The 24,600-nt window shown below is 34.7% G+C and overlaps 1 protein-coding gene across 1 annotated transcript in view; it reads left to right on the forward strand.

The window, feature by feature from the left end:
* csmd2 (CUB and Sushi multiple domains 2) overlaps positions 1–24,600 on the forward strand; it is a 425,673-nt gene that overhangs the window by 225,569 nt on the left and 175,504 nt on the right. Inside the window, exons 10-15 of the mRNA XM_073822409.1 lie at positions 7,472–8,499; positions 9,869–10,513; positions 10,604–10,771; positions 15,997–16,118; positions 22,645–22,748; positions 23,423–23,535. Of these exons, the coding sequence (XP_073678510.1) occupies positions 7,472–8,499; positions 9,869–10,513; positions 10,604–10,771; positions 15,997–16,118; positions 22,645–22,748; positions 23,423–23,535 (2,180 nt within the window). The remainder of the gene's footprint in view (positions 1–7,471; positions 8,500–9,868; positions 10,514–10,603; positions 10,772–15,996; positions 16,119–22,644; positions 22,749–23,422; positions 23,536–24,600) is intronic.

Genomic DNA, 24,600 nt, shown 5'->3' on the forward strand with positions numbered 1-24,600 from the left:
ATTTAATTTTTAGTTTAATTATTTTTTATTTTCTATTTGATTTGATTTTATTATTTGATTTGATTTTAATATTTAATGTTTAATTTTATTTTTTTCATTTAATTTTATTGTTATTTTATATGTCGTTGTATTGTATTATTTCTTAATTTATATTTGTTTAATTTAATGTATTTATATTTTATAAAATATTATTTGTTTTTGTGTTGTTTTTTATTTTATTTTTGTTTTATTTATTTTTATATTTTATTTTTAATTTAACTGTTTTATATTTTATCTAATTATCTATTTTATTTTATGTTTAGTTAAATGTTTTTTTTTCTGTTTGATTTGATTTTGTTTTTATTTTTGCTTAATTTATTTTATGTAATATTCTATAATTTTATTTTTATTTTTAGTTATTATATATATATATATATAATATATGTGTGTGTGTGTGTGTGTGTGTGTGTGTATATATTTGTTATTTTTTATTATTTTGTTTATACAAGTAATATATACATATATAACTTTATTTTGTATGTTACTTATTTTTGTTATTTTATTTTTTTATTATTATTTTATAAAATATTATTATTGTCACAGAATCTTTCCATGTAGGCATTTTCTCCTTCCTTTTTGTTTTTTTCTCTTTGCATATTAACTGTATGAATGATTTTATGGTTAGAGGCATTTTTTATTTTTATTCCCTGCTGTCCATGACCCTGTAGAAAAACTAGAGTCTCTGAACTAAATGAACAAATGTAAATTAACCCCATTCATGTGCCCTAATAAAGTCTCATGCCATATTTACAACAAACAAATTTATCACAGCAGATTTAAGTCCTTTTGTTTAACACATGGTTGAATTATTTGAAATCTCAGTGTATCTCTGCAGAGTTAAAGGGCCTTGATTAATGACCTGACAATGAAAGAGGACAATGAGAGGCGAAAAAAAGCAAAAGATCAGAGAGAGAGAGAGGAAATGGAGAGGATGACAACAGATCTCTAAAGCAGATTTTCTAAGGAAGAAGAGATGGTATCGCTCAGCCAGTAATCAGCTTATTTAGCCTCACCAGGCTCCGATTAATTACTTTATTGAGCCTTACTTAATTTCTGACTTTGATTGGCTAGGACAGCCCCCAGGACTTCATTCCTGCAGCAACTGTCACATCCCCAGAGAGATGCTGTCCACCATACTGCCACCTTTGCCTTACGCCGTAAATTGAAGTGCGAGTCTGCCATTTAGTTGTGGTACCAATGCCATGCATCTTAACTACATGCAGCAAAGCCTCTCAGTGGCATGATACCTTAAGAGAATACACAATGGGGTCCAAAGCTGGAAATAAAAAAATATTTCTTTATCACTCTGTACATATACAGGTGCAATCAAAATTATTCAACCCCCCCAGAGACTGCCGTACTTTACAAATGTTTTTTGCTCTTTCTGAAGATCCAGGACTAAATTGCATCTACAACAGTTTTCTGGCATATTAAAAAGTGATAATGTCAATATATAATTTAATGTTTTTGAGTTATAGGATTTTTAATAACACAGCTACAGTATGTCAAAATGATTCAACCCCTATTCAACATTGCTGTTTTAAGACAGTTATTTTTATGGTCAGGAACAAAATTGTCTTAAATTGTCTTAAGCCTTTACAAACTTATTCAAAATGGAATTAGCTTGGGGTGTTACACATAGTATACTCTTAGCCCATGCGTGTGCTGATAGGGAGTAGCAAATATGGTAAAGTCAACAAAGCTCACACAAAATCAATAGAGAAGAAATAGTTTGCTATATTAGAAAGTCTAAAACTGCACGAAGATGTCTAAGACATTACAAGTTCCTAGAGACACAGCTGGCAGCCGTATTCCTTAGATTAATGTGTGTTGAACCAGAAAACCTTTGAGGCTGTTGAACAAAAAAGCACAATATCATAAAATGCTTAATCAGATCAACTGAGAAAAACTTGCAATGTACAGCCAAAGACTTGCAAGATGACCCAACGAAAGGACGGAAAATATTTCAATGCTGTGTATAAGAGGAACACTAGACAAGTGTAGTCTTCATGTTGAGGCATCTTGCTGAATACATTCTTGACCAAGAAGAACAAAAAGGCTGCCTTGAACATGCCAAAATTCATTTGGATAGACCTGTAGGGTTCTGGAAGATTGTTTTATGGAGTGATGTGACCAAACTGGAACTTTTTGGGCGTATGGATCAGCAGTATGTCTGGTGCAAAAATGACAAAGCTTATAAGCGGAAGAACACCATCTCCATCATCAAACATGGAGGTGGGCCAGTCCTGTTATGGGGTTGTTTTACTGTAGCAGGAAGTGGAAAACATGACCATACAAAGGATATCATTGATTTATGAAAGTATAAGACCATTTTGGCAAACATTGTGATGCCTTTTGTGCAAAGTCTAAAGCTAATAATCAATGGACTTTCCTGCTGGACAATCATCCTAGACCTAAAGTATACGTTCAAATCTACTTACGCTTGGTTTAGGAATCTGTCATAGAATGTTTTTAGTTGGCCTGTCCAGTCTCCAGATTTAATTCTCATTGAAAATACATGGTTGAGTTTGAAGCAAGCAGTGGAAAAGTAAAAACCAAAGATTATCAGTGATCTGAAAGCTTTTTCAGCGGAGGAATGGCCCAAGATTGCAGCAGAAAGGTGACTGAAGCATCTAAGCACTTCCAGGCAGTGTTTATTGGTGGTTTTAAAGAATAAAAGATTCCACACCAAATTTACTTTCAGGGGTTGATTAATTTTGAACATGAATGTTTAGAGCCAATTCGATATTTTGTCATTATTCATCAACTTACGTTCTCAGAATTACTCAAATGTGTATTAATAAACTTTCTTTAATAGTTTACTCATGCCTTTGTTGAATTGTTTTCCCAAAATGTTGTTCTCTGCAGCAAAATGTCTTGCAGGTCAAGGGGGTTGAATAATTTTGATTGCAACTATATATATATATATATATTATAAGTTGTCTTTAAAGTTGTGTTTTGGGCCATTATGCTTTGGCACAGTATCTGTCAGATGGAAAGCACAATATGAGTCCCCTTTAAAGTTCAGGTACGAGTCAATTCACTGACTTTTTCTCACTTAAGTTTTGTTTAGTTAGGAGCATGGGTTGAAGCTCTTAATTTTGAAAGTCTTCATTTGTCTTTTTTTTTATATCGCAATAAATATTGTATCGTGGACTTCATATTGAGATATTATCGTATCGTGAGATTTTGATATTGCATCCCTAATAATAATAATTTATTATTATTATTAAATTTTTGTATTTTTAGAGGTACTACACACACATAACTATTCAAAAGTTTGCTGTCAGTGAGATTTTTAATTTTTGTGTTTGTTTTGGAAAGAAAGAAATGTATTAATCTGTCAAGGATGCATTAAATATGCAAAATGCTGTTCTTTTGAACTTTCTATTCATCAAAAAAAAATAAAAATAAATGACTTCCACAAAAAATAGATCATGTGATACTAAAGACCGAAATAATGATGCTGAAAATTCAGATTTACCATCACAGGAATAAATTACATAATAAATTATATTGCAATAGATTTTTTTTTTTTTTTATTGTATTTTTAATCAAATAAATGCATTTTGTTAAGTATAAGAGACTTCATATATATTTTATTTGTTATTATTTCTTTATTTAATTTTATATTTGTTTAATTTAACTTAATTATTTTTATTTATATTTTATATTTATTTTTTAGTTTTATTTCATAAAATATTATTTGTTTTGTGTTTATTTTATATTTGTATATTTCATTTATTTTTATTTAACTGTTTTATATTTTATCTGTTCATTTTTTATTTTGTTTTATTTTATAAAAAAATAGTTCTTGTTTGTTCTTTATGTTTGTTTCATTTAATTTATTTTCTATATTTAATTTTTGTAAATTTAATGTTGCTATTTGTTTTTGTTACTTTTTTATTTCATTGTATTTTTAGTTTAATTTTTAATTTGTTTTATTTTATTTTAATTGATTTTTTTTAATTGAATTGAAAAAAAAAAAAAAAAAAAAAAAAAAAAAAAAACAGAATTAAAAGTATAGTTCATCCAAAAATGAAAATTCTGTCATTAACTACTCATGTCATTCCAAACTTGTAAAACCTTTGTTCATCTTCAGAACACAAATTAAGATAATTTTGATGAAATCCGAGAGCTTTCTGACCCTGCATAGACAGCAACTGAATGTAACGGAAATGTTCCCCGACCCAGAACCGTAGTAAGATCATCGTTAAAATAGTCCATGTGCCATCAGTGGTTCAACCATAATTTTGCAAAGCTACAAAAATACTTCTTGTGTGCAAAGAAAACTAAAATAAAGACTTTTTTCAACAATTCCGTGTCCGTGTTTCAAAGATCATCAAAGGTCTTACGGGTTTAAAAAAAAACATGAGAATGAGTAATTAATGACAGAATGTTCATTTTTGGGTGAAGTTGAGATGTCATATTTGAGTAATGCACTCCATTTTAATATATTATTCAGAACATTCAGGTCATCCTACAGGATGCATCGTCTCTTACTGTAGCTCTATAGCAATACGTTCACACACATAATGCATTAGCTCTACCTTCTCCTTCATATCGATTAATTTCTCCTGAGATGCTCGGCCAGCTGTGGACTATTAGTCTTTCATTAGAGTTACATATCCCTTCTCCACCACCACCAGTGGCCTTTGCCACTATGAACCCCTCAGGCTTGACAATCTTCGGGAGAAAGTTAGTTGGACAGCTTTGTGATGGATTGCACCAGTTGCCTTTGTTTTTGATTATTTAACGATCAGTTTTTGGCACATCACTGTAGGATCGTGGAAAGCGGGAAAATGGACCTGGAATTGGGAAACTGTCGGAATCACCAAATGGACCAAGGTCCCTTATCAGCCCCATTACTCATGTGAAAAGGGTTGATATTTAGCTATTGCTCCCCAGCACCCGTTTCTTCATCACTTGCTCCTTTTCACCACTAATGTAGAGAATGATTATTTGTCTTGTTTCATTGATTTAACACTCTAAATGCCAGGCCATTATTCAAAACCGGTCCATTTTAATTGCATGCTCCGGGAAAATCTGAATCATAAGAATAATTAGTAATGGCGCCACAGAAAAAGCGCTCATAAATCATTGTCGCTAAATACACAAATACAAGCATAAAAGTCCAATAATAAAAGCGTGTCCTTGAGGTTTTCGCTCTTACTATGTGTAGAAATGTTGTTTCTGTGATTTGCAGGATTTTAAAGGATCTAGCTCAGGAAATCTATAACATACATTTGTGTCTTTTTATTGGCCATTTAGAAATCAAATCAAGCTTCAAACCATAATAGAACCTGAAATACACAATATATCATGAACAATGAGTTTTGTTTGTAGAAAATTGAAGTCTTAACGATCATTTAATGCTCATTGTTGGTCCAGTGGCTTAAAGTAACTCTTTGGACTGAATCCCTGTCTTTTTTTATTTTTATTTTTTATTTCATTGCCTCGACCACAGGCTGGAGATCTGGAAATGTGCATTGGGAAACCCAGGCTCTTGGAACTGTTAGCCTGAATCTAATTTGATCAAATTCAGTCTCAATTAGGTGAACTTTAATGATTATGGTATTGCAGCACTGCCCTTGCAACTTAAATTCACTTGGACTGTTTCACAGCTGAGCCCCCGCTAATTAGATATCTTCTTCTAATAAAAAAAAAGTGATCATTATGTCAGATGGTTCATTTTTGAGTTTGAATTCAGTCCTTGCACTCCCTTTAACATTTTTGGAACTGAAGGATCTAAGGATTATTTGTAACAACCTGCATGTGTGTGTTTTGCTACAAAAGAGCAACCATACATTTGAATCTTAATATTATTGTTTTATTTAATTCATGAAAATGTCTATAGATTTTAGTCATAGTCATACCATTGATTGTGGTATAATAACACTTGTTGGATTTGTGCTGTGACGAAGTCTGAGCATTGAAACACACACAACTAAGAATAAATAATCTCTTCTCCTTTCCATCCTCACTTCATTTCCTACTTCTGCTCTTCACTGGGTTTGCTCAGTCAATTTCTTGGCTAATAGAAGTTTTGGGTTCCAGACAAGACTTCCTCTTAACAGATTTTGGGTATTAGATAACTTAGACAACAGGCATGATCTAACAGGACGAAGTCTTAGAATGTTCATTGTTTTATTTTTGTAACCCTAAACTAACATTTCTAAAACATTGCAGGGAGGTTATTTTAGATGACAGCCTAATAAGAACTTATACAGAATGTTAACTAATGGTTATTTCTTTTTATTTTTATAACCATTAACTAGCATTTCCAGAACTCCAGATTCTGTGTGTGAGACAATCTAATAACACCTTTAAATGTGATCTGGTTGTTTTTGTTTTATTTTATAAACAATAACTTAAGTTAACTTAAGTTTCCAGAAAAGTAAAGTTAAAGTTTCAGCAGTTAAGTGTATTTGATGACCAAATTAGAACTTCCACAGAAATTGTATTTTATTGTATTTTATTTTATTTTATTTTGTTTTATTTTATTTTATTTTAATCACTCATTCATTCATTTATTTGCTTACTTGCCATAATAGAACATTTATTTTCTTTCTTTCTTTCTTTCTTTCTTTCTTTCTTTCTTTCTTTCTTTCTTTCTTTCTTTCTTTCTTTCTTTCTTTCTTTCTTTCTTTCTTTCTTTCTTTCTTTCCTTCCTTCCTTCCTTCCTTCCTTCCTTCCTTCCTTTGTCTTTATTTCTTTATTTTTCCTTTCTTTCTTTCTTTCTTTCTTTCTTTCTTTCTTTCTTTCTTTCTTTCTTTCTTAACTTCTTCCTTCCTTCCTTCCGTCCTTCCTTCCTTCCTTCCTTCCTTCCTTCCTTCCTTCCTTCCTGTCTTTCTTTATTTTCTTTCTTTTTTCTTTCTTTTGTCTTTATTTCTTTATTTTTCCTTTCTTTCTTTCTTTCTTTCTTTCTTTCTTTCTTTCTTTCTTTCTTTCTTTCTTTCTTTCTTTCTTAACTTCTTCCTTCCTTCCTTCCGTCCTTCCTTCCTTCCTTCCTTCCTTCCTTCCTTCCTGTCTTTCTTTATTTTCTTTCTTTTTTCTTTCTTTTTTTCTTTCTTTTTTTCTTTCTTTTTTTCTTTCTTTCTTTCTTTCTTTCTTTCTATCTATCTATCTATCTATCTATCTATCTATCTATCTATCTATCTATCTATCTATCTATCTATCTATCTATCTATCTATCTATCTATCTATCTATCTATCTATCTATCTATCTATCTTTCTTTTTTTCTTTCTTTCTTTCGTGTGCGCATGCGTGGCGTTTTGCTGCATGAGTGTGTGGAGAGCGTGTGCGGTGAGTCTGAGCGTCTTTTGCGAGTTTATGGTCGCTGAACCATAAGCAAGCGCTTTATTTATTTATTTTTTCTCCAATTATATTTTCTTTTCTCTTTTCTTTTCTTTCTTGAGTTTTTTTTGTTAGGTTAAAGTTAGTTTTGGCAGGATTGCGCTCCGGGCCGTGTGCTACCTGTTTAGGCAGCATGACGGCTCCGGATTCGCGGGTGCTTAGTGTACTCACCCGGCGTCATGCCGTGAAGGTGGCGTCTGTATCTAGTATAGAGGAATGTTGTATGGCTATAGGAGAGGTTGTGGGCCATGACTGTATTGTGTCGGCATCAAGAATGAACAATGCAACTGTCATATTTCTAAACACTGTAGACAAAGCAAATGAGCTTGTTGAGCACGGGATTACTATTGATGGTTCATTTACGTCTGTTCTCCCTTTATCGATGCCATCTAAGAAAGTAATATTGTCTAATGTTCCTCCGTTTATTAGTGACGAGTTACTAGCACAGTCCCTTTCCCGTCATGGTAAACTGGTTTCTTCGATTAAGAAAATCCCGATTGGAACGGTCTCTCCTTTGCTGAAGCATGTCCTTTCATTTAGACGATATGTGTATATGGTTGTAAAAGATGATGCTGAACTGGATCTTACGTTCAAATTCCGTATAGACGACTTTGATTACGTTGTGTTTGCAACAACAGGAAAGATTAAATGTTTCGGTTGCGGGGAGATGGGACATCTCATCCGTGCTTGTCCCAGAAAAGAGCAGACGATAGAAGATCAACAAATTTTGAATGATGTTGATGTTTTACCGGCGACTGATCAATCTACGGTAGTCCGTGTAGAGACGGCCGCTAACATTCGGACTGAGAATGAACAGACTATAGCGGAGCGCACTGAGCCTGAGTTAGTTCTATCAGATTTGCTAGCGGTTAATCAGATTCATTCTGAAACGGTGTCTATAAATGAGAGAAAAGACGTTGATGGTTCTGCGTGTTCTTTTGATGTTGACATAAGTGAGTCTAGTGGCATTGACATAGAGGCAGAACAGATACTGTTTAAAGCACCTCTAAAACGAAAGAAAAGTGATAATACTGGTGACTTGAGACTTGCAAAGAAAACAGACATTGCTGAATGTGAAGACCAGGGTGTCTCTGAGAGTGACAGTGAGTCAGATTCTAGCGTCTCTCTTTCGCAGAGCGAATGTGTGAGTCGCAGTTATGAAGTAGACGATATTAAAATGTTTCTGAAATCAACTAAAAATAGAAGAGGAATAAAAGTAGATGAGTATTTTCCTGATCTTAGACAATTCATTGATAAGACAAAGTGCTGGATGGCTGATGGTTTTTTTACCAATAAAGAAGTATACCGGTTAAAGAAACTGGTGAATAAACTCAATGTTGAGCTAAGTAACGACAATGGTGAAAAGACCTAATTTGATGTTTTTTTGTGGTTTACTTTTACAGTTTTTTTTCTTATTTCTCATGCGTGAGGTTAATGTTGCATCAGTGAATGTAAATGGAGCTAGAGATATAAGGAAAAGAGTATTATTGCATGATTTTTTCAAGCAGAAGAAGTTAGATGTAATTTTTCTCCAAGAAACTCATAGTGATTTCAGGAACGCTGTAGATTGGTATAGGGATTGGGATGGTCTCTCCATATTAAGCCATAATACTGCTGTCAGTGGCGGAGTTGCTGTCCTGTTTTCCAAAAATTTTAAGCCTGTTTCTCATGATGTGGAAGAAATCGTAAGGGGCAGACTTTTAAAAGTTAGAGCTCGCTTTGAAAATTATGTATTTTTATTTCTTTGTATCTATGCTCCAACTTCAGCGGCTGAAAGAATGTGTTTTTTAGACACCTTAAATTCAACTCTGCAAAACTGTAATAGTGAGGAGTTTTTGATTTTGGGAGGTGATTTTAATTGCACAGAGAAAAGTCTAGATCGTAATCACTTTGAACCCCATAGCCCCTCTCGTAAGAGACTTATTCAAGTCGTTAATACTCATGAGTTGTGTGATCTATGGAGATGCTTTAATAATAATTTAAGACAATACACATGGTCTCATTCCCGTGATAATATTGTATCGCTAGCCAGGTTGGATAGATTTTATACTTTCAAGCATCAATATAGTATTTTCAGTAAGTGTTTTATTGTCCCTGTTGCTTTCTCTGATCATAGTATGGTGTGCTGTTCTTTTGTTTTGGATTCTGTTAAACCAAGTAGTGCTTATTGGCATTTTAATAGTGCGTTACTTAACGATAAAAAATTTATTGACACTTTAAAGTATTTTTGGGAAACTTTTAGAGCTACTAAGAGCTCTTTCCAAACCTTAAGGCAGTGGTGGGACTTTGGTAAAGTGCAAATTAAACAACTTTGTCAACAACACACTCGGAATATCACTGTACAGTTATCAGAATCAATGAAAACATTGGAGGCTTCAATTGTCAACCTTCAAGAGTTAGCTGAATTGACAGGAGAGAATGATGTTTTGGAAGCTCTCTCAATGAAAAAAACTCAACTTTCTGATCTCTTAGGGGTCAAGGTGCAAGGAGCTCTGGTCCGGTCCCGCTTTCAAAATATTGACCAAATGGATGCTCCAACAAAATTTTTTTTTAACCTTGAGAAGAAAAATGGACAAAAGCGTTTTATTCACGGGCTGCGTTCTGATTCTGGCACACTACTATGTGATCCTGTTGATATTAAGAAGAGAGCAGTTTGTTTTTATGAAAGCCTGTACAGCTGTGAGCTTGTTGTGGAGCCTGATTTTGGGAATGCTTTTCTGGAAAACTTGGCACAGGTGTCTGAAGAAGCCAACAAGAAACTCTGTGAGGCTTTGAGCCTTGATGAGTTGTATAAGGCCCTTCAGGGCATGGAGGCTGGGAAAGCCCCTGGTATTGATGGTCTCCCAGTGGACTTTTATAAGTCTTTCTGGACAGTGGTTGGAGAAGATTTGCTCCTGGTGCTCAATGAAAGCTTGGCCGAAGGGCGGCTGCCATTGAGCTGCCGTAGGGCTGTCATTACACTCCTCCCAAAAAAAGGAGACTTGACGGACATCAAGAACTGGCGACCTGTGTCACTGCTCTGTACAGATTACAAACTGCTCTCTAAAACTTTGGCTAGTAGATTAACAAGAATAATGGAGCAGGTGATTCATCCGGATCAGAGCTATTGCATACCTGGTAGGTCCATTTTCGATAACATCTCCCTAGTACGAGATATTCTGGAGGTCTCTAAGTTGTTTAATTTAGATTGTGCCTTAATCTCCTTAGATCAAGAGAAAGCTTTTGATCGTATTGAACACGATTACCTTTGGAAAACTCTGTCAGCTTTTGGTTTTTGTCAAGATTTTGTGGATATGATCAAGATACTGTACTCTGATGTTGAGAGTGTGTTGAAAGTGAACGGTGGCTTATGCACTCCTTTTAAGTTTGGTAGAGGTATCAGGCAAGGATGCTCATTGTCGGGGATGCTTTACTCGTTAGCTATAGAACCACTTTTGTAGCAGATAAGAGTTCATTTGAATGGTTTACACATACCTGGCTCTAGTTGTAGTATTCATTTGTCAGCCTATGCTGACGATGTAATTGTCATGGTTACCAGTCAAAAAGATATTGACATGTTAAAAAATTTACTTGAAGATTTTAATTCTTTGTCATCTGCTAAAGTAAACTGGATTAAAAGTGAAGCTCTTATGTGTGGAAAGGGGATGAGGGAAAAGTTAAGGCTGCCTGACGGTTTACTTTGGAGCAAAGGGGGTTTTAAATATTTGGGAGTTTTTTTAGGAGATGAGGTCACTGTTCAGAAAAACTGGGAAGGTATTGTTGAAAAGGTTAAAGGTCGATTACAAAAGTGGAAATGGTTGGCTCCAAGCATGTCCTATAAAGGACGTATTTTAATTATTAACAATTTAGTTGCATCCTCGATTTGGCATAAGCTGGCCTGTATAGATCCACCTTCAAAACTGATGTCTGAAATACAAGCTGTATTAGTAGATTTTTTTTGGGATAAACGGCATTGGATTTCCCAGAGCATCTTATTCCTGGCCAAAGAAGAAGGTGGACAAGGATTGATGAACTTACCAAGCAGAACAGCAACCTTCCGATTGCAATTCATACAAAGACTTCTTTTGGGATCAAGTGACTCTGGTTGGAGGGCTGCTGCATGTGCCATTTTAAGGTTTTGTGGAGGCCTACAAATGGACAAACCTCTTTTTCTCTTGCGTCCTCAGGATTTGGATACTTGCAGGATGCCAATTTTTTATCGCAATCTTTTTAAAGTTTGGAGTCTTTTTAATTTTCAAAGGACATCATGCACAGAATCACTCTTTTGGTTGCTGAATGAACCTTTGGTACTTGGGGCCCGATTAGATATTTCCAATGTTGATTGCTTTTATCCTGGACTTAACTCTTTGCTTTGTAAATCTAAGATCACTACCCTCGGTCTACTGCTAAAAGTAGCCGGCCCTACTTTCTCGAATACTGAACAGGTGGCTTCTCACTTAGGTTTTTTTTCAAGGCGCATAATAGCTCAACTGATGGTAAGGTGGCAATCTGCTCTTACTGAGGAAGAGAGATTATTGCTGAAAGAGTACTGTACAGGAATAAAAGTTCCTAATGCTGAAGACCCTTTTCCGAAAATATATTTGTCTCCTAACTTTGATGACTGTGTGGGTTTGTTTTTAAAGTCTAAAAAAAATGTGTGTGTAGATTTTCTCTCAGTTACAGGGAAAATGCTTTACAAAATCTGTGTGTTAGTGTTTAACAAAAAATTGCTGGAAAGTAAAGTGGACACACCATGGCGCTCCTACTTCAAACTAGATGATGATGTTAAAGTTGAATGGAGGGTTCTGTATAAGCCACCGTTAGCAAAGCGTGTAGGGGATATACAGTGGAGGGTTCTTCATGGAGCAATTGCTGTTAATGCTTTTATTTCTGTTTTAAACCCTGATGTGAGCTCTGAATGCCCCTTTTGTTCTAGTAGAGAAACTGTTTTCCATGCTTTTTTGGAGTGTTCTAGACTAATGTTTTTATTTACTGTATTAGGGAACATTTTTGAGTGTTTTAGTGAAATGTTTTCTAAGGAAATTTTTATTTTGGGCATTAAGTATGCTCAAAAAAGACGTGTTGCTTGCCAATTACTGAATTTTATTCTGGGTCAAGCTAAGTTGGCTATTTATTGTAGCAGGAAAAATAAGATTGAACAGAAACCTGGGCAAAATGTTACTGTCTTGTTTTCAGCTTTTGTAAAATCTAGAGTGTTGATCGATTTTAAATTTTACAAAGCTATGGATGATCTTCTGTCTTTTGAACAAAAATGGTGTTTTAAAGGAGCATTATGTTCTGTGATTGAAAGTGAATTAGTTTTTTCACATTTCCTGTAGTTTCTTTTTTTGTTGAGGTGATGATTTTCTTTTGAGTTCTTGTTTATGTGATTTTGTAATAAAGAGCATTTCAAATTCAATTCTTTCTTTCTTTCTTTCTTTCTTTCTTTCTTAACTTCTTCCTTCCTTCCTTCCGTCCTTCCTTCCTTCCTTCCTTCCTTCCTTCCTTCCTGTCTTTCTTTATTTTCTTTCTTTTTTCTTTCTTTTTTTCTTTCTTTTTTTCTTTCTTTTTTTCTTTCTTTCTTTCTTTCTTTCTTTCTATCTATCTATCTATCTATCTATCTATCTATCTATCTATCTATCTATCTATCTATCTATCTATCTATCTATCTATCTATCTATCTATCTATCTATCTATCTATCTATCTATCTATCTATCTATCTATCTATCTATCTTTCTTTTTTTCTTTCTTTCTTTCTTTCTTTCTTTCTTTCTTTCTTTATTTCTTTATTTCTTTCTTTCTTTGTCTTTATTTCTTCCGTCCTTTCTTTATTTTCTTTCCTTCTTTCTTTCTTTTTTCTTTCTTTCTTTCTATCTATCTATCTATCTATCTATCTATCTATCTATCTATCTATCTATCTATCTATCTATCTATCTATCTATCTATCTATCTATCTATCTATCTATCTATCTATCTATCTATCTATCTATCTATCTATCTATCTATCTATCTATCTTTCTTTCTTTCTTTCTTTCTGTCTTTATTTATTTTTTCCTTTCTTTCTTTCTGTCTTTATTTATTTTTTCCTTTCTTTCTTTCTTTCTTAATTTCTTCCTTCCTTCCTTCCTTCCTTCCTTCCTGTCTTTCTTTCTTTCTTTCTTTCTTTCTTTCTTTCTTTCTTTCTTTCTTTCTTTCTTTCTTTCTTTCTTTCTGTCTTTATTTATTTTTTCCTTTCTTTCTTTCTTTCTTTCTTTCTTTCTTTCTTTCTTTCTTTCTTTCTTTCTTTCTTTCTTTCTTTCTTTCTTTCTTTCTTTCTTTCTCCCTTCCTTCCTTCCTTCTTGTCTGTCTTTCTTTCTTAATTGCTACCTTCCTTCCTTGCTTGCTTCCTTTATTTTATTTATTTATTTATTTATTTCTCTCTTTTCTTTCTTTGTTCTTTTTCTAACTTAGATTTGTCATATAATAGTCATACATGCCCAGAATGTTACATAGATGATGCTACCTAAAATTACTTAAGATGACCGCAATAAGTATTATGATTGGTGAATGTGCATTATTACCAACATACATTCACATGTTGTGGAGGTGAAAATTGGGGTCAGCCGGGCCTGATGTTAATTAACTTTCCAAAGACTTTTGTTCTTTAATGTCAGCCCACCTTTAAGTGTTTGAGGAAACGTTGTGTGTGTGTGTGTGTGTGTGTGTGTGTGTGTGTGTGTGTGTGTGTGTGTGTGTGTGTGTGTGTGTGTGTGTGTGTGTGTGTGTGTGTGTGTGTGTGTGTGTGTGTGGTCGGGGAGGCCCTGAGGAGCTCACCTCAGACATAGCTCATTAAAAGCTCCAGCTGGTCCCAGACCTGCAGAAACATTCATTTAGTGCAAACACGCTGGCTGTGCCCTCCCTTCTCATTAGACATTGAGTGTTTTCATTCAAGGAGGTATTTAAAGTCCTCCTGGAGGCCGCAAGAGTGTCGGTTTAACTCAAAGAAAAGTCACCGAAAAGTCAAGCTCCCAACAAGTCATCGGCAAGGTCATTGAACATTCGGGTCACACGTCGGTCAAATCAAAACCAACAACCCGAGATAGGTAACAATAATAAAGTACGAAATATTGACTGCAGCCGAAGGCTAAGCCTTTATACGTGTGCTATTTTAATAATTTAAGATTTTGTTACATTTCGTCTGAGCCCACAAGCCAATCACAACCTTTGAAAATGGTATGGATAGGGTATGAGTGATATCTAGAAAAACAGTTCTTGTGAGTCTCTCTGTTGAACTTAACAGTGTTTGCAGTCCTCTTGCTTTACTTTTTAGGTCTAGTCTTGACTGATGTTGTGGTAGTGAAATGTGCTATAATGGTTTTTATAGATAGATAGATAGATAGATAGATAGATAGATAGATAGACAGAGACAGACAGACAGACAGACAGACAGACAGATAGATAGATAGATAGATAGATAGATAGATAGATGCATGCATACATGCATACATACATACATACATACATAGTCTTTTTTGTCCACAAAATTGGACTTTAAAACTTGCAGTTGTGAGTTTATAACTCACAATTCTGAGAAGTCAGTCAGAAAAAGTCAGAACTGTGAGAAAAAAGTCAGAATTGTGAGTTTATATCACAGTTCTCTGAAAAAAAAAAAGTCAGATTTGTGAGTTTATATCACAATTCTGACTTTATCAGAATTGCACCTTTTTTTCAAAATTCAGAGTTGTACTTTGGAGAAAGAAAGTCAGATTTGCAAGTTTATATCGCACAATTCTGACTTTATAACTCGCAATTGCGAGTTTATATCAAACAATTCTGACATATCTAAGAAGTGTCACAATTGTGAGATACAAAATATACAATTCTGAGAAAAAGTCTCAATTGTGAGTTTATATTATTTCTCAGAATTGTGGCTTTTTATTTCTCAGAATTGCAAGGTTATATCTCACAATTCTGACTTTATCTTGCAATTGCCAGCTTATATCACACAATTCTGGCTTCATGTCTCAGAATTGTGTAATATAAACTCACAATTGTGAGAAAAAAGTCAGAATTGTGAGATACAAACTTACAGTTATGAGAAATAAAGTCAGAATTATAAGTTTATATTGTATTATTTCTCAGAATTGCAATTTTGTGACACAATTCTGACCTTATAACTCGTAATTGCAAGTTCATCACACAATTCTTAAAAAGAAAGTTAGATTTGCAGGTTTGTAATCTCACAATTCTGACTTTAAAACTCGCAATTGCGATCTTATATTTTACAATTCAGAGAATATATATAATATATTATCTTTGTATGTGGCAGTGAGAGAACACAAATGAACATGTTTAGTCAAAAATATAATTCCTCTGTAGATAAACTATTTTTTGCAGCTGGTTTTATCCCATGTTCGAAGTAGTATCAGTGACTTTCAATAGTGCGATGACATTTCTTTCTATTCTATCACTCAGAGAACTGTTACTGTGTGCTATTGGTGCTAAAGTGGTCTTTATCTTTTTTTTTTTTTTTTTTTTCCCTTAAAAGCCTGAAAACTGAAAAGATGAGATGTTGTTTCACTCTATGAAGACTCAAACTCCTTGATTCACTTTTTAACATGCCAAGTCTGTCTTCTTTCAGCTCCTATGTGTGGCGGTCAGCTCCGTGGCCCCAGTGGCATCATCACTTCCCCAAACTTCCCAGTACAGTATGACAACAACGCTAACTGCACCTGGATCATCACAGCTTCGGACCCTTCCAAGGTAAACACTTCCAAAAAACGAGCTCTGCACGTTTGCAAAACATAGCTTCACATTTCAGTATTGGAAAATGTAATCTAAAGTGAGATAATAATTAGTCCCAGTCAAACCCATAGACTTTTTGAGGCTTTTCTGTTCTGTTTTAATAAGAAAATCTGGCATAATTTATTCACTCAAGTAAAAACAGTAATAATATGCTATTATTATACTTTAAAAGTAACTTTTTTGTATTTTAATATTTTTTAAATGTAATTACTCTAGACTTTGGTGTCACATGATACGCAAAAAATGCAAAAACGTTAACTAAAAAATAAATAAATAAAATCCTACTAGCCCTAAATTTCGATTATTAGTGCACACAGAGCTAATCTTATTGGAAACGGAAGGCATTTTCAAATTAGCTGGAATATTTAATAAACAAACACATAAGAGAACAACTTTGTGAAGTCTTCTAGGGAAATCTAAGGCGTTTCTGTGGGCACAGTTTCCACGTGGGCCTGCTAATAACTGCAGGTTGCAGGGAAAAGGATACACAGATATTGAGAGATGATGTGCAATATCCAGATATCTACACACTCATAAAAATGAAGCATTGACGGTTATATTAAAGGAGAGTGGAAGATAAAGAAAACTACGTTTGAGCAGCTACCACAGCACAGACAAAAACTGTGGTGCTGTCTGTGTCATGACTTTGGCGTCGAGTTCAAGGCCATTTTGTTACTCCCTCACCAAATTTTCTTTATCTGGGTTCAAATAAATGGCTTTACAAATCTCTCCCCTCATCACCATGTTGGGAGAGAAGGGGAGCGAGAGATGGAGGGCAAATGGAACGGGGTGGAGCGGCTCTATCAGTGCCCCCTGCTTTTTCTCTGCCGCCCAGTGCACTATTTCATCCTGTGTGTAAAGGACAGTTCTGCTTCACACTGTCACGGCTGAAGAGCAGGGCACAGATGAAGATAGAATTGCTGTTTTTGCTCTTTACAACCGTAATGACATTCTATTTTCGTTCTGACACAATAGTACCCGGAAAAGACGTGAGGTTAGCTGAGAGACTGAGGCCGTATGAAATGTACCTGACAATGAGCTTTTGATTTCGCTGCAGCTGGTTTGCTGTCTGAGCCAAAGACTCTCCCAGTGTGGAGAGACCCCAGCAGCTGTTAAAGCTTTTAGTATCACAGTTAGCTTGAGTTTGACATCATTTAACATTTTTCGATGCATAATGATATTTAAAAGGTACGTGTGGTTTAAACCACAGGACCTGTTTTTTTTTTTTTTTTATTCCAAACATGGTAAAAATCTTATTTCCATCCCAACATGCCATTAAACACAATAAATAGGTTATGGAAGCCCATTTCCACTACTGAGTGAAAAATAAGGTAATTGCAACTTCTCACGATTCTGACTTTTTTTTTCTAGCAATTGCAAGTTTACATCTCACAATTGACTTTTTTTTCTCCGATTTGCAAATTTGTATCTCACAGTTCTGACTTTTTCTCGCAACTGTGAGTTTATATCGTGCAATTCTGACTTTTTTTCTCAAGTACGTGATATAAACTCGTAATTTTGACTTTTGTTCTCAGAATTGTGAGAGATAAAATTAGAATGGAGATGAAGATAAAGTCGCAATTCAAAGAAAAAGTCTGTTCTGTCAATTCTGACTTTTTTTCTAGCAATTGCAAGTTTACATCTCACAATTGACTTTTTTCTCAGATTTGCACATTTGCATCCCACAATTCTGACTTTTTCTCACAACTGCGTGTTTATATCTTGCAATTCTGACTTTTTTTTCCTCAATTACGTGATATAAACTTGTAATTTTGACTTTTGTTCTCAGAATTGTAAGATATAAACTCACAATTGTGAGTGATAAAAGTAGAATAGAGATAATTTGCAATTCAAAGAAAAGTCTGTTGTCAATTCTGAATTTTTTTCTAGCAGATTCAAGTTTACATCTCACAATTGACTTTTTTCTCAGATTTGCACATTTGTATCCCACAATTCTGACTTTTTCTCACAACTGCAAGTTTATATCTTGCAATTCTTTTTTTCTTTTTTTCTCAATTACGTGATATAAACTTGTAATTTTGACTTTTGTTCTGAGAATTGTGAGTTATAAACTTAGAATAGAGATAAAGATATTTGAATTGCATAAAAACATCAGAATTGTAAGAAATGCACTCGCACTTGCGAGAAAAAGTCAGAATTGTGAGATACAAACTCGTATTTGTGAGGAAAAAGTCAAAATTGTGAGTTTTTCTCGCAATTCTGACTTTGTAACTCACAATTGTGAGTTTATATCGAACAATTTTGAGAAAAGTCAGAATTGCATGAAAAACTAATATCTTGAAATTTTGACAATAACTTCACAATTGCAAGTTTTTGTATTACAATTCTGATTTTATAACTCACAGTTGAGTTTTTATCTCGCAGTTCTGACTTTGTAGCTTGCAATTGCGAGTTTATATCAATTCTGAGAAAAAAAGTCTTGCGAGATACAAACTTGCATTTGCGAGAAAAACATCCCAGTTCGAAGTTATGGTCAGAACTGTGAGACAAGAACTTGCAATTTTTTGTTATAAAGTCAGAATTGCGAGATAAAAACTCACAATTTTGAGTTATAAAGTCAGAACTGCGAGTTTGTATCTCACAATTCAGACTTTGTTCTCGCAATTGTGAGTTTTGTCTCGCAATTGCAAGTTTATGTCTAACAACAAGTCAGAATTGTAAAATACAAACTCGCATTTCTTATCTCGCAATTCTCACTGTACAACTCGCAATTGCAAATTTGTATCACGCAAATCTCGCAATTGTGAGTTTGTATCACAATTCTGAGAGGAAAAAAAAAACTGAATTGTGATATAAAGTCACAGTAGCCCTTTAAAAAAAAATGGTGGAAACAGGCTTTCATACTAAGTTAAAATGATGGACGAATTTAATAAACTACTGAAGTGCTCATATGAAGTGCAAGGGAAATCTAATGACATTTGGTTAAAACTGTGATATGTTTAATCAACTAAAACAAGTAGCATACTGAAGTTCAGACGGAGGCGAGTCTAATGCCTCAGTACCAGATTCCCTGCAGCTACAGTTAAAGATGCTCTTGCTTCTCAAAGATGTCCATTCTATTTATGTCAGCCATGGTGCCTAATGACGGGTGCTGGAAAACGGCTGAACTTGGAGCTAATGAATGAGAGAAACAGATAGAACTCTGCAGGGAAAGCAGCGTGTGGAACCGCACCGGGCTGAATCCCCCGCTCACAGACAAACATTAGCTCAGAGTCTAGACACTGCGTTTCTGTCTTAGATGGAGGATCCCCAGAAGGCGTAATAATAGAGAATGAGTTGTTCATGAGAAGACATGGCTGATTGCTTTTGTTGTCTCCTTCTTTTTTTAATTATCAGGCCTTCTTTTGTTTTGTGCTCTATCGTCATTCAGCGCACTGGTATTATCTGCTACTCCACTTCTGCAGGGACTTACATTTTGACAAAAAGCCTTGTTCCTCCAACAAGTCCCGCTCCCTGCTATGTAGTCTTTGAGCATTATCGCTTTCAGCTGCGAGACTGTTTTCACATAGTCTTTTGTCTAAAAACCTCAGGAGTGATTTATTAATTTAAATAAATAATTTATTTTTTAATTTATTTATTTATTAAGTCAGTATTTCAGTATTTCTCTCCAAAAGTCAAACTGTGTGTGTGTGTGTGTGTGTGTGTGTGTGTGTGTGTGTGTGTGTATCAGTGCACAGCATAAATGAGTACACCTTCGAAAACTTAAATTCAGCAATTACTCTTTACTTAGATGAAATGTTAGGGTTCTTTAGAGATATAATGTTATTTGTATAGTATAGTAATAATATTTGTGATAATATTTGATAAATTAATGAAGTGTTAAGTATAATAGCATAGTAATTAAATTTGCAATTATATTTCATAAACGTAGTAATTGCAATAGTTGTTTTTTTTATTCATTTGGAGACAAAAAATCCTTCTTTTAATAATCCCATCGTATTTTTTAGCCAAATAATGAACCTGTTTTTATACACTGTCAAATTGTCGACATGTATGATAAATATTTATATAACTACTAAAGTTTGCTTTCACATAAAATTCATATTACCTTTCATGTAGCTTATTTGCTTTGATGGGGAAAAGGAAAAGAACAAATCCCAATCACAGACAGCTGTAAAATAATCATGTGATGATAATTATGCAAAGTTTGCTAAATTAAGAGGCAGATCTTCATCCTCTATGCAATCATTTGATGACTAAACACTATCAAATCACTTTCTGTAATGCCTTCTTTGTTCTCAGAGCTCTGTTGTGTGACTTTATATAAGGAAGGTTTTAGTGTGACGGGGTGATGGTCACGTTTCATGCTCTGCCTCAGTATTGACTTGCTGGGATCAGCCTTTGCATCATAATCACTCAATGAGTCAGCCAACGATAGCCCCGCCCACATCGCTGTCACTCACACCACACAGGACACGGTGGGATTCACCCGAGGTGGACAGCACGCCCTCCGTTGAGCAGGTGTATTGAGAAAAGAAAGGTTCAGAGGAGGTAAAGGAGGATGAAATCTGCTGCTCCACCCCTGACGCTCTTTGTTGGGAGTGTGTTTACCATAGGACAGGATGCAATTTGCATTTATATAAGCTTTTTCATTAGGAGTTGGTCTCCGAGCACTCCAAAAACATTAAGAATTTGGTGGAAATGTGGCAGCCAATTTAAAAAAGGCGGAACAGACAGGGCTTTTTTTTTTGTTTATTTTTATTCATACTTTTTTCACAGTATTCCTTTTTACCGTTTATCAGCACTAAACCTTAATATTTAATTGTTCATCTCTCCACTTTTCTCCTTTTGTGTAAAAAATTTATCAGTCCTGTTTTCTTCTTGGAGAAGAATGAGAAATATGCACCTTTGACTCTTCATTTTCCTAAATCGAATGCATAAATTCTTTCTTTGTTTACTTTTACAAATGCTGAGAGAGTTTTTCTCCTTAGTGTGCAGTCTGAAAATGAATGTCTAGTGTTATAATTAGGTTACTTGTTGTTGTTGTTGTTATTGTTGTTGTTATTGTTGTTGTACTAATAATATTTTCAATAGTTTACTTTTATTTTTTTTATACATTTGGAGACAAACATGCTTCTTTTAATAATTTGGTCTTATTTTATGCCAAATAATTTTCTCTGTTTTTATACACTGTCAAATTATCAATATGTATGATAAATCTTTCTGTAAATATTTGTATAAATGTCTACACTTCTACAAATATAAATACCAACAACAACAGCAATAATAATAATAGTAATAATAATGAATGATGCTAAGTAAATAAATGAAGTGCTAAGTAAAATGTAATAATATAGTAATAATATTTGCAATAATATTTCATATTTCATTTAATATAGTCGTTGTAATATTTTTTGTATACATCTGGAGACAAGTCTGCCAAATGATCAGCATGTATGATAAATATTTGTATAACTAATTCAGTTCGTTTTCACATAAAATAAGTTCTTCCTGCCATATGAAATATTTGCTTTGGTTAAACTACTTAGTAAACTACTTACTACTTACTACTAACTACTTCCACAAGAAACTACTTTATCTATTATTTATTTATTTAAATGATTTATTATTGTTTATTTTGTAAACATGCTTTTAATAATTTTGCTCTAATTTTTTGCCAAATAATTTTCTCTGTTTTTATACAGTCAAACCATCAATATGTATGATAAATATTTCTGTAAATATAGATATAATATGTAATATTTGCTTTGATTAAGTGCTCCAGCCAAAATAAATAAGTAAATAATATTTGATTTATTTTCAAACCAAAAGGGAATATGATGACCAAATGATTTAGGGAGCAGGAAAAAAAAAAAAAAAACTAGTTCTGCTATTTTTCTAACCTTTTCTTTCATCAACATTTATTTTGTTTATTTATTTTCAAACCAAGGGGGAATATGATAACCAAATGATTTTAAGGGGGGGGGGGGGGGGGGGTATTGGTTATTGTTAGTAGTAGTAGTAGTAGTAGTAGTAGTAGTGGTATTGTAGTAATACAATTTTCATTTTTTTTTTTTTTTACACATTTGGAGACAAACATGCTTGTTTTATTGATTTGATATTATCTTTGGCCAAATAATTTTCTATTTTCATGTTTGTGATGTATGTATGATAACTATTTCTATAAATATTTCTGTAAATGTATAAACTCTATAAATACCAACAACAGCAATAATAGTAATAATAATAATAATGAAGTGTTAAGTAAAGTGTAATAGTATGTGTAACATCTTTGTATAACTACTGAAATTTGCTTTCACATAAAATAAGTATTACCTTCTATGTAGAATATTTACTTTCATTAAAAAAAGGAATTAGATAAGTAAATGCATAATATTTTATTTATTTTCAAACCAAGGGGAATATAATCATACATTTAATGGGGAGAAAAAAACAAAACTACTTCTGTGTTGCTGTTTTTCTAACCAAATTAGAAAGCTGACTGATTTTTCTCTGTGTGTAGGTGATCAAGCTGACTTTTGAGGAGTTTGACTTGGAGCGGGGCTACGATACTCTAACTGTGGGAGACGGAGCTGTAATCGGCGATCAGCGGACAGTCTTTCATGTGTGAGTACTTTTGTTCCTCTTTTGCTTTCTTCTCTGTCCTCTCTCAAACTCCTCCCAGGCTGTGTCTCCCACTCTTAAACTCTCCCCTCTGTGTGCATAAACCTCCTCCCCCATCTTCTTTCATCTCACGGCGCCCTGTCTTTCTTCAGCCCCTACGTTCTCTCCTCCTCTGCCATTTCTTCCTTTAACCCCCCTCTATTTCATCTCATTTCATCACCCCTCTGAGCAGAAATGTATGATAGAAATACCCCAAGCTTCATTGTCAATCACTATGAGTCTGAATGTTAGAACAAGATCACTCCTGCTCCGAAAGCGCATCACACGTCGATGCCCCACGATGCAGATTTGCGCACCAGATGCTCCGGAAACGTTGCTGAGTGTGTTGTTATTAATTGTGCTGAAATTTATGGTCTTCATAAAGTTTTATCGATGCCGTTTTATGTGCGCTCTCTGGCAGAGGTGTACAAGTGCTTGTGTTCCTTTCAAATGGCCCGGTGTCCCTAGGCGCTTTCTCTCTGGTTACTCAAAGCCCTTATGGACCAGTCCCGCAGGTCCCTGAAGGCTAGTGCCTGGGGAATCATGGAACTCCCTTAGAGGTGCCAAATGATAGTGTGCATATTGAACGTGAAGAATCACTGTTTTATAATGTTTGTCTGTCTTATTTTGATTTTAAGGTTGTCTGGGACTACAACTCCAGATCTGGTGGTCAGCACCAGCCATCAGATGTGGCTTAATTTTAAAACGGATGACACAAGTGGCTCTCTGGGCTTCAAAGTTTCTTACGAAGGTAAGTTGAGGAAGCATTTGGGTTCAGAGCAGTCTTAAGGTGCGTTCACACCGGACGCGAATGAAGCGGCAAGCGCGAGTGATTTACATGTTAAGTCAATGCAAAGACGCGAATAGCCATCCTGCGGCGCGAAACGCGCGAATGAGGCGGCGCAATGAGCGTTCCAAGCGATTGCCGCGCCATTCGCGCGAATCACGCGAAACGCGCAAGTTCAAAAATCTGAACTTTGGCGAAAATCCGCGCCGCGTTAACCAATCAGGAGCTTGCTCTAGTAGTGACGGAGGCAGAAATCCGAAACAACAATGGAGGACAAAATCACCGTTGCTGTCTGTGGATACTCGGAGCTGTACGATACATCTTTGGACTTTTGTAGAAACAGGAATAAAAAGGATCTTGGTAGGAAGAAAGTGAGTGAAGAGGTCGGACAATCTGGTAAGTTTTAAAAAACGCTCTTTACTCAATTTGACCTACATATACATACATATTGAGACTACAAGCAAGCTAAAGCTGGCAAATTGAGCTCATTCACCTATTTTACAACTACTTTCCCGCTGACAAGTGGCAGAAGCCCCTCCCATGACGCGAATTCGCGTCTGTTGTGAAGAAAATGTCACGCGCGAATGACGCGAATTTTACCGCGCGAATGCCGCGAGTAAACTCAAATGTTCAAGCGTTCAACTACACGCGAATAGCGCGTTTTTTCCGCTCAAGTCGCGTCCGGTGTGAACGCACCATTAAAGGGATTGTTAACAAACAAGGATGTATTCACCCTCAAGCCATCCTAGGTGTTTATGACTTTCTTCTTTCAGACAAATACAATTGGAGTTGTATTAAAAAAATGTCCTGGCTCTTCCAAGCTTTATAATGGCAGTGAAGCAAAATAAAGTGCATCCATCCATCATAAAAAGTGCATTTAAGAAAAATGGGCTTCCACATTTGTCACTGTGTGAATGTGTGTATGACAGTTGGCTAAAGCTAGACATTAAGGTTTATAAAGTTTTAAATATGGATATTTACCTGTTCGATAGCATTGATTTACTTCAGAAAGCCTTTATTAAAGGAGTA

This window comes from Garra rufa, chromosome 17 (genome assembly GCF_049309525.1).
Source record: "Garra rufa chromosome 17, GarRuf1.0, whole genome shotgun sequence".
NCBI lineage: Eukaryota > Metazoa > Chordata > Actinopteri > Cypriniformes > Cyprinidae > Garra > Garra rufa.